This window comes from Canis lupus, chromosome 17, assembly GCF_011100685.1.
Source record: "Canis lupus familiaris isolate Mischka breed German Shepherd chromosome 17, alternate assembly UU_Cfam_GSD_1.0, whole genome shotgun sequence".
NCBI lineage: Eukaryota > Metazoa > Chordata > Mammalia > Carnivora > Canidae > Canis > Canis lupus.
Genome location: NC_049238.1, coordinates 51,695,032 through 51,709,315, shown reverse-complemented (window position 1 = coordinate 51,709,315; position 14,284 = coordinate 51,695,032). Strand labels below are relative to the sequence as shown.

At 48.7% G+C, this 14,284-nt stretch overlaps 1 protein-coding gene across 1 annotated transcript in view; it reads left to right on the top strand.

Moving 5' to 3' along the window:
* Positions 1-14,284, top strand: part of DYSF (dysferlin) — a 216,308-nt gene that overhangs the window by 38,217 nt on the left and 163,807 nt on the right. Inside the window, 1 exon segment of the mRNA XM_038561780.1 lies at positions 8,803-8,908. Within this exon segment, the coding sequence (XP_038417708.1) occupies positions 8,803-8,908 (106 nt within the window).

The following is a 14,284-nucleotide window of genomic DNA, read 5'->3' as shown; positions in this document are numbered from 1 at the left end:
ATAATCACAGTGTAGTTATCAACTTCAGTAAACTTAACATGGCTACCAGACTTCTACCAGACTTCTACCTACTTCACCATTTGTATTCTCTTCTAGCAATTGACCAAATAATGCCGGTCTTTTTTTTTTTTTTTTTTTTATGACTTTATTTATTTATTTATTTAGAGGGAGAGGAAGCCAGTGAGGGTGGGGGGAGGGCAGAGAGAGAGAAGAATCTCAAGCAGACTCCTCACTGAGTGTGGGACCTGATGCAGCGCTTGATCTTACAACCCTGAGATCATGACCTGAGCTGAAATCAAGAGTTGGATGCTTAACTGACTGAGCCACACAGGTGCCCCTGAATAATGTCTTTTATAGCAAGCCCCTTCTCCCTCTTTCTCAGTATGGAATCCAGTCTAGATTTCCATATTGAATTTAGTCATTATATTTCCATAGCCTCCTTTAATCTGGAACATTCTCACAGCCTTTTTCTTTTACAACAACTTACATTTTTCAATAATATAATATACAAATGTTCTTCATTTGGTGTTTGTTTTCATGTTTCTCTCATGATTAGATTCAGTTACTAATTCCTGGCCAGAATATTTTGTAGGTGTGTTGTGTCTGTCTCAGGCTCTGGAGGCACAAGATGTCCCTTATTTTGATCACCTGTCAAAGTAGTATAAAAATATCATTAAAATGGGCCCCTAGATTTAGCATCTACAGATGACTCTTCCTGATTTGGTCTTTACCATAATGGTTGTGAACTGGCTTTCCATCCCCAGCACTTCCTCCACATTTACATTCTGTGGGAGGTTCTTGTGGTCATGGGGACAACTATCTAATCCCACTGCCCTCACATATTGGTCCCACTCTGTGCTGGGCCTGGTGCATCAGCCACACAAGCTTCATAGGAGCCTTCCCCCTGGGCAGGTATGTCAGCCAGAGTTGAAAAACCTATGAGCTATCAGGCTAGGAGTCTCATTTTTTCCATCTTCAAGGACAGTGTTGGAGTCAGGAAGAAGCCCATTTCAGGCCTGAATTATTCTATTGAACCATGTCTTTCTCACTGAGACTTTGAGGGTCTCATTTCTATTCTATCATCAGGAAAGATCAGAAATAAATCTAACCTCTTCCATATGACAACCCTTGAAGCCATGATCTAATGTGGCCCTCACAGTGATTTGGTATAATAGGTATGTGCGGAGAAGGACAGGTTGGTGGTGAATGGGTGGGTGGGCAGCGGGGGAGGAAGGGAACTGTCATTTCCTAAGCCCCATCTATGCTCCAGGCACACATAAGGGTGTTAGGTGTGTGAACTCAAGTTTTACAAGAACCTCTGAAGTGTGCACTTTCCCCAGAAGCTCTGATGGTGAGGGAATGGTTGTCCAGTTTGTTTAACCAGTGTCCCCAGTACTTAACAATAGTACAGGACCCATGGTAGGCACTCACTACGTATTTGTTAAGTGAATGAATGACTTTGACAGATGAGGAAACAGGCTCAGGGAAGTTATGTCACTTATGCTTAGCACACAGCTGTCATGTGTTGGGCTTCTAACACACTGGTAGGATGACTTGAGAGCTCTTATTGTTTTTTCTTTTCTTTTCTTTTCTTTTTCTTTCTTTTTTTTCTTTTAGAGCTCTTATTCTTAATCATGCAATGATAAATATTTATTTTTGGAGGATGAGAGGAAGGATGCTTCCAGAGCATTGTTATAGGTTGAAAGATACCTGGAAATGTTAGGAGTGACTCAACATGTGAAAATGATGGCTGATGTGATGCCCTAGAGGCTGCCACCTGGGATGTCCCCTGAACCAAATAGAGAGCGGAGCTGTGTGTTCCAGACGCCTTCCAGGGCCAATTTTCTTTGGGGCATTTGGGGGAGGGGACATGTCTTACCTACACTTTTTCGTCAGTGTCAGTATGAGCTGTGCCCACTTCTCCCATCTTCCTGCTCCCTGCATGGCTACTGGCGCCTGGGGCTCTTGTCTACCCTGGGCTGCTGCACCCCTTCCTTCTACGGCTCATAGCACCGAGGCATAGGGGAAGGCTTGGGTAACTACGGACAGTCTGCCACCCTCTGTGGGTCTTGCACTCTCTCTCTCTCTCTCAAATAAATAAATAAATAAATAAATAAATAAATGTTTAAAAAATAGCAGCCCTATTTAAAAAATACAGAAAAATAAAAAGGCATAACTAATACTGCTTGGAATTAGTTTTTTTTTTAAAGATTTATTTGAGAGTGAGCGAGAGTGAGCCTGCTTGCACAAGTTGGGGGGGGGTGCAGAGGAGAGAATCTTTGAGCAGACGTGAAGGGGGACTCAGTCTCTCAATCCCATGAGATCACGGCCCCTTGAGATCTTGCCTGAGGCTTAACTGACTGAGCCACCCAGGTGCCCCTGGAATTAGATTAAAAAAAAAAAAAAGTTGAATCAGATTAAATATGGAGGCTGGGCCCCCTTTTCCATGCATGAAGCAAGCCGAGGACATCTTGGTTTCTTTCATCATGATGTGTTTCAGTTCATAGTCAGGGAGCTCTCAGGTGCACCAGCAGACCCAGCATAGGTCTGGCAAAGGAAAGCCTTTGGAGTCTGGTTCTGTCTGCCTTGTTCTTTGTGTAAAATCAAGTCAGATGCCTTTCTGAGTCCTAATTTTCTGATTTCCTGTCTGTAAGATGAATTGAACCAATAACAGTGCCTACCTCATGGAGCTAGTGTTATTTTAAACAAGAGAGTGTGTGTAGAGTGCTCGGCACTGTGTCTAATGTGTACTCACTCAGTAGGAGGGGAGCTGTTATTAGAAGGAAGTTCCGGGATCCCTGGGTGGCGCAGCGGTTTGGCGCCTGCCTTTGGCCCAGGGAGCGATCCTGGAGACCCGGGATCGAATCCCATATCGGGCTCCTGGTGCGTGGAGCCTGCTTCTCCCTCTGCCTGTGTCTCTGCCTCTCTCTCTGTGACTATCATAAATAAATACAAATTAAAAAAAAAAAGAGGAAGTTCCATGAGGGCAGCGACTGGGCTTTGGTGGAAGTGGCAAATAAATATTTGCTGAATGAATGAGTTATAAGATTTTCAAGATTTCATGTACGTTCCTAAATTTAAATTTTGAGTTGGTAAAAAAACATAAGGGGTTATAAGGACAGGAACTGTAAGAAAAAATGCAATGAGAGTTCTCCCTGTTGTCTTTGTCTCCCATCTGCCCTGTTCTTACCCGTTGCCTAGAGATAACCATCATCCTTAGTTTCTTTTGTGTCATTCCAGAGCTCCTATGCTATTGCTGAATCACCAGTAGAGATTTTGACTTTCCTCTTTTTCACACAATCAGTAGCATATTTAGTTATTTATTTATTTAAATAGATTTTTGGGGGGGTATTATGGTAAGATACACATAACATAACGATTACCATCTTAACGATTTTAAAGTGTGCATTTCAGTGGTATTAAACATGTTCTCATTGTTGTGTGGCTGTCACCATCATCCATCCCCAAAACTTCTCATTTTGTAAAACTGAAAGTCTGTGTCTGGTAAACAATAACTCCCTGCTTCCCCTCCCCCCAGCCTCTGGTCACCACTATTCTACTTTCTGTCTGTGATTTCCACTAGTCTAAGTAATAGGTAGCATATTATACACACCTTAAAAAAAAAGATTTTCTTTATTTACAAGAGAGAGAGCAGGAGCAGAGGGGGTGGGATGGGCAGAGGGAGAGAGAGAGAGGCACACTCCCCACTGAGCAGGGAGCTGGACACAGGGCTCAATCCCAGGACCCCAAGATCATGATCCGAGCTGAAGGCAGACGCTTAACTGACTGAGCTACCGGGTGCCCACACTCTTTTGTACTCTGTTTTTCACTTTACAATGTATCTTGAGGGTTTTCCAAATATAAGTCTATGGTGTAGGTCACATTATTTTTATAGTTGTGCAGTATTCCATCATATGGTGTACTGTACTTTATCTATCTTCTATGATGGACATTTGGGTTGCCTCCTGCGTTTTGTTCCTTTTGTTCTTAAGATTTTATTTATTTATTCATGACACACACACACACACACACACACACACAGAGGCAGAGACACAGGCAGAGAGAAAAGCAGGCTCCTTGGGAGGAGCCCAATGCAGGACTCCATCCTGGAACTCTGGGATCATGGCCTGAGCTGAAGGGAGACGCTCAGCCACTGAGCCACCCAGGCGTCCCCTGTGTTTTGTTCTTATAAACAAAATTGTAAAAAAGCCCAATGTTTTGAAATAAAATTGTTTAGATTTCTTTGTGCTTCATTAAAATAAACTTACTTGGCCACTTTAATTTATAGCCTCCCACTTAAGGCTCAGATTTGGAGGCCACTACTCCCTCCTTCTTCCATCTCCAATAGGACAGTAGCCCTACTGGGTGATGAGTCTGGGAACAGTTCTTTATCTGTGGAGGAAAAATGTGTGCCTTGTCAGTGTGTGAACTGCCTGGACCTTTCTCTCCCTCCCACATGCCAATTCCTGACCTCTCTCTCAGTCTGTGGGATGGCAGTGGCGATTTCAGCCCGCACATTTCTCCTCTGCCCACGTTCCAGTGGCTGCAGAACCCAGCACTGCCAGTAGGGATGGCCAGGTCTGTGGAGGCTGGGAAAGCAGTGACATTATCCTCCTGTGGGCTGTAGGGGGTGGGGCCCAGGCCCATAGGGTTTCCTTCCCACCTGCCTGAGCTGGCTCTGAGGCAGCCTGTGCAGGACCCCCAGGCCCTTCCTCGCCTCCTTTGACCCTTACTGAATCCTGTCTGCCACAAGTGGCCATTGGTTGGTGCCAGTGCCAGTGCCACTGAGGGCCGGGCATCGCTGGTTCATGTAGGCCCTGTGCCTTAGTCTTGATCTCTGGATGCGGTGCGTCTCCCTAAGGGACTGGGCCCTCCTCCCCGGAGGCTGCCCTCATAAAGCCACTCTCCTCCATCCTCTGTGAAAGAATGAATGAAGAGCAGCCATTAGGGTTTCCTGTGCTCAAGCCTCAGACCCGTCCAACCTCCCCAGGGTGTCCAGCCAACCCAGTCTGGTCTCCCAGGGCAATTCTGGGGCAGCCTGCTCCTGAGGCCTGGGGACAGGCAACTGCTGTGCTGCCTCCAGCCTCTCCCCCTAGGGGAGGTGGGGGGCTTATGAAGGCCACGTGGCTTCTCCAAAGGACTGGCCCCAAGGCCCGTGGCTGGGGTGGGAGGCGGGGGCATTTCAAGGTCCAGCAAGACGTTGAGGGAGGAAATAACAGGCCGTGCCCGCTGGCCAGGAGGTGCCTGGGCTGGCAGGGGGGCCCCTCCCGCGCTTCCCGCCGCGTTTCCTCGCATTGTTCCCGCCCCACTTCCGGGAATTCTCCGGGGGCGGAGGGGGGGGGGGCTGGCGGGCCCGCGGCCAGAACGGGACGCTGCGGCCTGTCCCGACCCGGCCTGTCCCGACCCGGAGGCCCCGGAGGCCCCGGAGGGAGCGCCTGGCGCGCGTCTGCACCGCCACCGCCGGGCCCGCTGCGCGCTCTGCCTGCGTCGGGAAGGCTCCCCAGGGCCCGGGGCGCAGCTGCAGGGCAGGCCGCGGCCGCGTGTCGCAGGGGCTCACTGGGCTTTTGCACCTACTGTCATGCCTGGGTCCTGCTGTAGCCCCAACTGACAGGAGTTTGCTCCACGGTGAGTCAGTTAGAAAGTACACCGGGTGGAGTTGTCGCACCAAGGAAGCTCTTGACAGCAAATAGGGTCACAGGGCATACTTTCCAAAGTCACGACCCCCCCCCCCCACCCCCCGCTCCCCAGCAAGGGGTGAATGGGTCTCTTTTATTTAAAATATTTAGGTAGGGGAGGCTCGCGGCCCTGTAGAGGCGGGCATGAGGTCGGGATGCGCCTGAAGGAAACTACGGAGATGAGGCTTGTGCTCCAACTCGGGCAGAGATGTTACTATTATAATGACGTAAAGATAAGTGTCAGTTAATCCGTGGGTCCTTCCGTGGCCCATCTGCGCAGGGGTAAATGGAGAAGGAAGCTGGCACTGGTCCGGCTGGTCTGGGCTGCCGGGACTCCACCAGGGCAGGTCACTACGTTGGAAGGGCAGTTTCGGTCTCGGTCATGGGGTGCTGTGCCAGTGGGGTCTTTTTCCTGAGTTGAGAGAGAAGTTGTAGAGAAGAGCTAATGGAAAACTGTGGGACAGAGGTCTGTGGGTACAAGCAAGTCAGCGGTAAAGATCAGCTCTTGGGGGTCTACCTGGTGACACTGAGGACACTTCAATCAACACACCGGTGCCAGGTGCCTTCCCCACGCTGGCCCTGGGAGGTAGACACTCCAGGAGCCTCTGCTTAGTAAGCTGTGCTGCAAGCCTGCTCTGTGCTGCAGAGGAATTTAACACACGCCACTCCAAATTCTAGAAAATGTGACTCTTAGCATCAGAGGAATGAATGTTAGTGAAAATCTCTTTAGCCCTTTCTTTTTTCTTTTTTTTTTTCATTTTTCTTAATAAAGATTTTATTTATTTATTCATGAGAGACACAGAGGGAAAAAGAAGCAGAGACACAGGCAGAGGGAGAAACAGGATCCATGCAAGGAGCCTGATGTGGGATTTGATCCCAGGACTCCAGGATCACACACTGGGCCGAAGGCAGGCACTAAACCGCTGAGCCACCCAAGGATCCCTAGCCCTCTCTTTAAAGAAATGATAGAAAAACATTACAAAATTCAGCACAAATCAGGTTACTGCCTTGCTAGCTAGGGAACGTGTAACGTGGCCACGAGTCTACTGGTTCCAAGAAGAATGGAGTCAAGTGATTTTATTGAACAACTATCAATGACTAATTAATAATTAATAAGCAGCTATTAATTGTTCTTATCATGGTAAAATAACAAAACTAACCACTTTGACTATTATAAATGTGCAGGTCAGTGGCATTAAGTACATTCACACTGTTGAGCAACCATCACCACCATCCATCCCCAGAACTTTTTCATCTTCACAAACTGAAACTCTATAGCCACTAAATAATAACTCCCAATTTGCCTGCCCTTCAGTCCCTGATAACCTCTATTTTACTTTCTTCGTGAACTTGCTTGTTCTGGGAACCTCACGTACATGGAATCATACAATAGTTGTCCTTTGTGTCTGGCTTATTTCACTCAGCACCACGTCTCCATGGTTTATCCATGTCCTAGCACCTGTCAGAACTTCTTTCTTTTTTAAAGCAAAATAACATTTCACAGTACATGTGTTTTAATTTATTTTATTTTAATTTTGATTGCATTTTATTTATTCATTCAGTTGTTTATTTAGGCATTCATCTGTTGATAGATACTTAGGTTACTTTCATTTTTTAGTGATTGTGAATAATGCTATTATGAACATGGGTGTACAAATATCTCTTTGAGTCCCTGGTTTCAATTCTTTTGGGTATATACCCAGAAGTGGAGTTGCTAGATTATATGGTTTGATCCATTTTTGCATTCCTTTTTTTTTCCATGCACACCAACAGAGCACAAGTTTCCAATTTCTCCACATCCTCACCAACTTTTGTTGTTTTCTGTTTTTTTTTTTTTTTTTGGATAGTACCCATCCTAATGAATGTGAGGTGGTATTTCCTTGTGAGTAGCCAGTGTTAAAAATCAGCTATTTAGGGGGCGCCTAGGTGGCTCAGTCAGTTAAGCATTCTACTCTTGGTTTTGGATCACGTCGTGATGTCAGGGTTATGACATCAAGCTCCACATCAGGCTCTATGCTCAGCTCAGAGTCTGCTTAAGACTCTTTCTCCATCTCCCCTTACTGCCCCTTACTCCCCTGCACTCTCTCTCTCTTTCAAATAAATGAATACATCTTTTTTTTTTTAAATCAGCCATTTAGATCAAGACTAAAGTTGTATTTCAATAAAACTTCATAAAACTTATATTCGAATCAGTTGTTATGGACACTAGAAAAAGGAAGGTCCCAAATGGCAGGTGTGCTGTTTATTCATCAGGGGAAAAAAATTCAGAAGCAGAAGATGAGAGCAGCCCTGTGGCTGCCGTTCACCATCCATCTTGACAGTCCTATGCAGGAAGCACACAGGAGTCTGATGCAGACGGCAGGCCCTCTTGCAGGTTCTGCCCTCTTGCCTGCAGAGGTGCGGAATAGACTCTGCCCGTTTCTTAGCTTAGGGAACACAAACTCTTTCCTTGGCACTCTTTGAAGGGTCCCTTCACTGATCATCGCTCAGTGACCTACTCTTTCCTAAGAACCCATACGTTTATGGAGATGCGGCCTGAGGTGTGTGTGCTGTGACAGTCCCAGGCCTCTCTTGGGACTGTCCCAATTTACTTTTCTCCCTGTCTCTGAAGACAGAGAAGACAGTTTCTCAGGTATAATCATTGCTGGCCGAGCCCTGGAAACTGGTGTAGACGGCCTGTGTAGATGTGGGTCAGATGAACTACTGCAGCTTAAGAGTGAGCAGATGTTGTGGTGGGGAAACAGCCCTGCTTTCAGGAGACTCTGACCTGGTGAATTGCTGAGGTCAGATGGGCAAGGCAGCCCTTATATGGGAGTACCCGGGTGGACAGGGATGGTGGGGCTGGGGCTCTGAGGAGAGGCGGCGAGTTGACTTTGGGAGAAGGGAAGGTGTCTTTCATCCTTGTGCAGGGAGAGGGGCCTGGCCCTCCAGGGATGATGCATGGGGTGACTGGGAGCAGAGTGCTAGGGAGCCTTGAAGGGTCCTAGGGGACTACGGTGTTCGAGTCAGATCAACTTTGTCTGCAGGGTGTTTGTTTTGTAAGGTGGTGGTGGTGGGGGTGCTATTTTGGGTGAAGAGCCAGGCACATTACGTTAGTTCTCTATAGTCTGCTTTTCTCTCCACTTAGGTTCTTAGGGGAAGCCCAAGTCCCACTCCAGGAGGTCCTCGCCACTCCTAGTCTGTCTGCCAGCTTCAATGCCCCCCTCCTGGACGCCAAGAAGCAGCCCACGGGGGTAAGTGCCCAAAGGGCCTTTGCACCAGGTTAGTGTCTGGTCTGAGGCCTTGCCTTTCTGACCCTAGTGGTGTATCATAGTCCAGCTGCCAACAACTAGGCCTGGCCCTCCCTGGCTGAAGCTGGGGGTGCCAGGGAAGGGAACTGACTGGAAGAGTCAGATCACCTCCTGGGATTGCTTCTTCACTAGAAACCTGATGACTCCCCAAGCTTCCTAAGCAGCCTTGGTTACGGCTCTCCCAAGCCCCTTGGTAGCCCATCCTTCACCTCCCAGCCCCCATCTCCAGGTCTGGAATATCTGAGTCATCTGGGTCACAGATCATAAGGGAAGGGAGACAGACATCCCCCTTCCCAGCCCACCGGAACCTGTCAGACTCTCTTCCTTTCCTTCATTGTCCTTCCTGCCCCTCCCCCAGCCTTTCCAGTGCTCTTCCAGTCCTAGCAGACAATTCCCAGCCCTCATCTGGCTTCCCGTTATTTTTAGGGAGCTAAATATACTCTGCAGGGTTCTTTCTTCCTGGTCAGTAGAATTCCTGACCTTCCCTCTGGGTCAGCTCTACTTCCCAGGATGAACTGGGGAGCTATTCATTTGGAAATACTTCCTCCTGGTGAGGCCCTGGGGATCTGGGCCCAGTTCTCTTAGACAGAGTGGGGCTACTGTGTGTGTGTGTGTGTGTGTGTGTGTGTGTGTGTGTGTGTGAGAAGACAGGGAGCCTTGGCTGGCTTGTTGAGTCAGGAAATAGTAAATCTGGGCAGAACTCTGAAAGGAACCACCACTGGGTACTGGGAACTGGAGAAAGAGAGTGACGGACGGAAGTCACACAGTGAATCCGTGTCCAGATGGGGCCAAGTCGGAGTGTGGCACACCTCAACTCTCAGGGCTGGGAGGGAGAGGGACTTGAATGGACTTCTGGTCCACTGCCTTTCTGATGCTGGAATTTCTTCCTGAGGCATCTTACGCCAGTGATGGCTCGATGCTTCCCTGATGGAGAGAGGTTACTTCCCAGGAGAACCCATCCCTTTCTCAAACAGTTCTCAATGGCAGAGCATTGTGGGTTGGTGCGGTGATCATTTGTAGGTTTGTAACCTCTTCAGGAGCTTCCCAGGTGAAATCTGGAACCAGCCCCCCACCATTGGAGGCAGGGAAGGGCCAAGGAAAGAGGCAAAGCCACTCCAGACTGGGAGGCAGCAGGGTGAGTAAGCAAGGGAACTAACTTCTTAACCTGTGAGGCTTATCTGGCATGGCAGCAAGAGCAGTAGGTCTCTGCACCCATCTACCAAATCTTCGGTTTACATAGAGGTCTTAACTGGGTTCAGCTTGTATACCATCCAGATAATCTTAACACCATGTCACTAGCTCAAGACTACGCCTGGGGCAGCTTCTGGGAGCAGGGATGGCAAGTGGAACTTACATCCCACCAATCATGGAGGGGGTGAGGAGCCTCAGATTGCCTGGGTTTAGCTCATAGGTCACCTGGTGGGTGGGTTCTCACATGGCCTCCTCAGCATCACTGAGCTTGTCTCCGTTACCTGCTGAATCTCCCTTGTCCTCCCTGGGCTCTCCAGTACTCATGCAGTCTAAGGGTTCTAGTGCCAGTTTCCAATGTGCATGTGTGGGTTCCCCTCCACACCACCAAGCAATTCTTTGACACCAGCTGGGCGTCCTATAATTCAACTCAATTCTGACACTTGTCTACCCAGAGATAGCTCTGGGTTAAGGGCTAAGTGCTACAAGATCTCTCCTTCCCCTTCCGATGCCAGTCCCAAGTCCAGGTTCCCCTGTGCTTCTAACCAACTGGCTCTAGATGGGACATTCCTATGAACCTCCTGGGGTTTGATTAATTTGCTAGAGTGGCTCACAGAACTCAGAAGAACATTTTGCTTACCAGAACAATTATTATCCAACTTGAAAGCTCTCCAATCCCTGTCCTTTGGGTTTTTATTGGAGGCTTCATTGGCAGTTGAACTTACTCTCCAGCCTGGATCCTCTCCTGGAGGTGGTGGGATCTGAAAGTTCTACAACCCTCTAACCATAAGGTTGGCTCCAGATCTAGCAACCAGATCCTGTCCTTAGGTGATTTCCAAAGTCACCTCATTAGCACAACAAAATTCACTTTTATGGCTCTTATCACTTAGGAAATTCCAAGGAATTCATACATAAAAGGAGCTCTGTGTCTGAAGCAGGGATAATGACCAAATACACACACACACACACACACACACACACACACACAAAATTATAAATCACAGTATCCCATCCGTATACTCAAGCAGGACTCCAAGAACTTCTGGATCCCTAAGAGGACCATAACTTTCTCTAAAGGTGGAGAGCACTAATGGAGGAACTGTAGATAGGAGCCAGGAATCTTCTCCAAACTTCTCCAGCACATCTCAGGGCTGGCCTGCCCCTCTTTTAGAGTTCCTGGACCCAATTTGGGTGTGTATTGGGCCCCTCTTTTAGAGTTCCTGGACCCAATTTCAATGGGGGATGCCCCCCCCCAACAACATCAACTCAATTCTGACACTATCTACCCAGAGACAGTATCAGATTCCACAGGTTAAGGGTTTAGTCCTACAAGATTGCTCCCACCTCCGACTTTATTTATTTATTTTTATTTAAAATTTTAAAAAAAGATTTATTTGTTTATTTGACAGAGAGCATGAGCGAGCATAACCACAAGTGGGCAGGGCAGTAGGCAGAAGGAGAGGGAGAAGCAGACTCCCCACTGAGCAGAGAGCCTGGTGCTGGGCTTGATCCCAGGACCTGAGATCATGATCCAGGCCGAAGGCAGGCGCTTCACTGACTGAACCCCCCAGAAGCCTCTCCACCTCCCATGTTAGATGCCAGGCCGTTACCTGTGGTACTGACCAACAAGCTCCAGATTAGAGGCCCCAGTGATCTCCTCCTTAGGTTTAATTAATTTGCTAGAGCAGCTCACAGAATTCAGAGAAGCACTAACATTTACCAGTTCATTAAAAGATAAAATAAAGGATACGGATCAACAGCCAGATGAAGAGATACACAGGGCAAGGTCCTGAGCGAAAGAACTTCTGTCCTTGTGGAGCTGGGGGCCCTGTTCAGCGGCACATGGAAGTGTTCTAGTTCCCTCAGCACGAAGCTCTGCAAAAAGAGATGAAAAAACTTGAGTTTTTAAATAGAGGCTTCGTTATAGTCATGATTGACCAAGTCACTGGCTGTTGGCTAATTCGATCTGTAGCCCCTCTCTCCTCCCCAGAGGCTGTGGCAGATGGGTCTGAAAATTACAGCCCTCTAACCACATGGTTAGTTCTCCCTTCCACGGGGTGCAAAAGTCACCTTCATTAACTCCCTTCCACGGGGTGCAAAAGTCACCTTCATTAACAATGTCTTCATTAAAGACACCTCATAAAAGACACCCATTTTACCTTTATGGCTCTGAAGTATTTTCAGGAACTGTGGATGAAGACCAAATCTAGTGGAGAAATGTAGTTTGGTCACCTGAATGATCGAATATATGTTTCTTGTAAATCATTAAATCAGCCCCCGATGCCTCCAACTGGGGTTTCTAGCTTCTGGCTAAGCTGCTCAAACATCTCTCTACTACTGCCATCTGAGCATCCATGACTGGTGTTTCTTGCAAGTTCTCCTGCACTTGCACCCCTCCAAGCTCAGATGCCTGTCCAGCCTCTAAGACACAACTTTTCACACCTGGTCCTTGTCCACAGGGCTGAGCCAGTTTCGTGACCATCCCCGGATGCCTCCCCTCTCCTCTGGCTCTTTGTTTCCACGCTCTGTTTGCACTTCATGCTCACAAGCTGGGAACCTGCTGCCTTCTCCTTTCTGGCTAGGACCCCTGCCTGTCTGCAGAGATTGCCAGTCCTTCACAGACCATGTCTCTAAGAGGGTGCCGCAAAAGCCAGAAGGATGGATGGGAGAGGAGGGCTGAGCCCTGCCTGGTTTAGTCCCCAGCTGAGTACAACCTGGGGGATGTGGCCAGGAGGTAGCTCTGGTCTGTAGAGAGTGTCTGGGTATGTCTTCTCATGCCTGTGATAGCGCTGAGTCACAGAGCAGCCCCAGGTCCTGAGATCCTCTGAGTTAGGGCTTCCCACCTAGGACCTGGGGCTGGTTGCATGGCAGCAGGAGGCTCAGAGAACTGAGGTTGTTTCTGAGGGAACAGAAAGCTCTGTCAGAAGTGCAGGATTCTCACTGGCTGTTCATCGAGGCTGACGTCTGGGCTGGGCCCAATGGGCAGAGCACGCCAGGCACACCCAACTGAGTTCAGCTCAAACTGTCAAAGCAACCTGCTGAAGGAGTGATGGGAGTGAAGACAGGCCTGTGGGATCCTTGGAAAACCCTGGAAAGACTGAGAGGAGGAAGAAGACTGTGGGAGGCCATAAAGTCTTGCTGCAGGCTGGCCTTGGACTCCATTGGCCGGGCACTCAGTATTCTCACCCAGATCCCTTCAGAGATGGCTCACTGCGCTGTGTGCCAGGAGAAGATGCCAAATCAGTCCTCAGATTCTAGACTGAAGGAGACAACACATCCCTGTCCCGGAGGAGCCTCCAGGCCCGTAGGGATTCTGGACACACATGGAAGAAAGTTGCTGCATACTCACAAATGTACTTTGAGAGTAGCTTGCTAGTGAGGGTGTGGACACCGTGCAAACTGTCGGCATTACCTCAATCTTAACAGCCAGAGGCAGATCAGAAGAAGTGAGACTTGCCGGGTCATAAGGAAACATGAACCCCAGTGGTGTGGAGGGCTGGGGAGACAGGAAGGCACTGGAGCAGGGCCCTGTGTTGGGAGTGAATGCTTGAATTTCTTTCAAGTGGTTTGAAAATGCTGCCAACCACCCCTCCCTCCGCTCAGGGCCACATCTTACCCTCCCCCAACTTCTTGGTGTTGTCTGAAGGAAATAAGATGCAGACACATACGGAGCTTTCCTGCACTCATGAGTGTGCATTAGGGGAGGTGGGAGTGGGCAGATCTGGGGTTTGGTCATGCTAACTAAGCTCAGTGTCAGAGAACTGTGGCTCAGGAAGCAGGCAGTAAGCAATGGGGTTGAGCATGATCGTGTGGGCAAAGGACCCCAGAGCTTGGCCTCATAACCTGTAGGAGGATCTGCTGAGGTTGTCCTCTGTCTTTGTCTTTGGTTTCCTAGGCCCTCCCAGCCTGGTGGCCAGACAGGACCCTCCAGAGTTCTGTGATATCGTTGACTGTGGACCTCAAGATGGCAGACATGAGTGACAGGTTTACCTGCTCCAGGACAGTGTGTTCTGGTGGCCACATGACTAATGACAATGGTCTTGTAACAGGATGACTGCATGGTGGTGCCAGGGCTGGAGTCTTGAGGAATAGGGCTATCAGGTGGGGTACCTTGATGTGGACAGCCTCAGA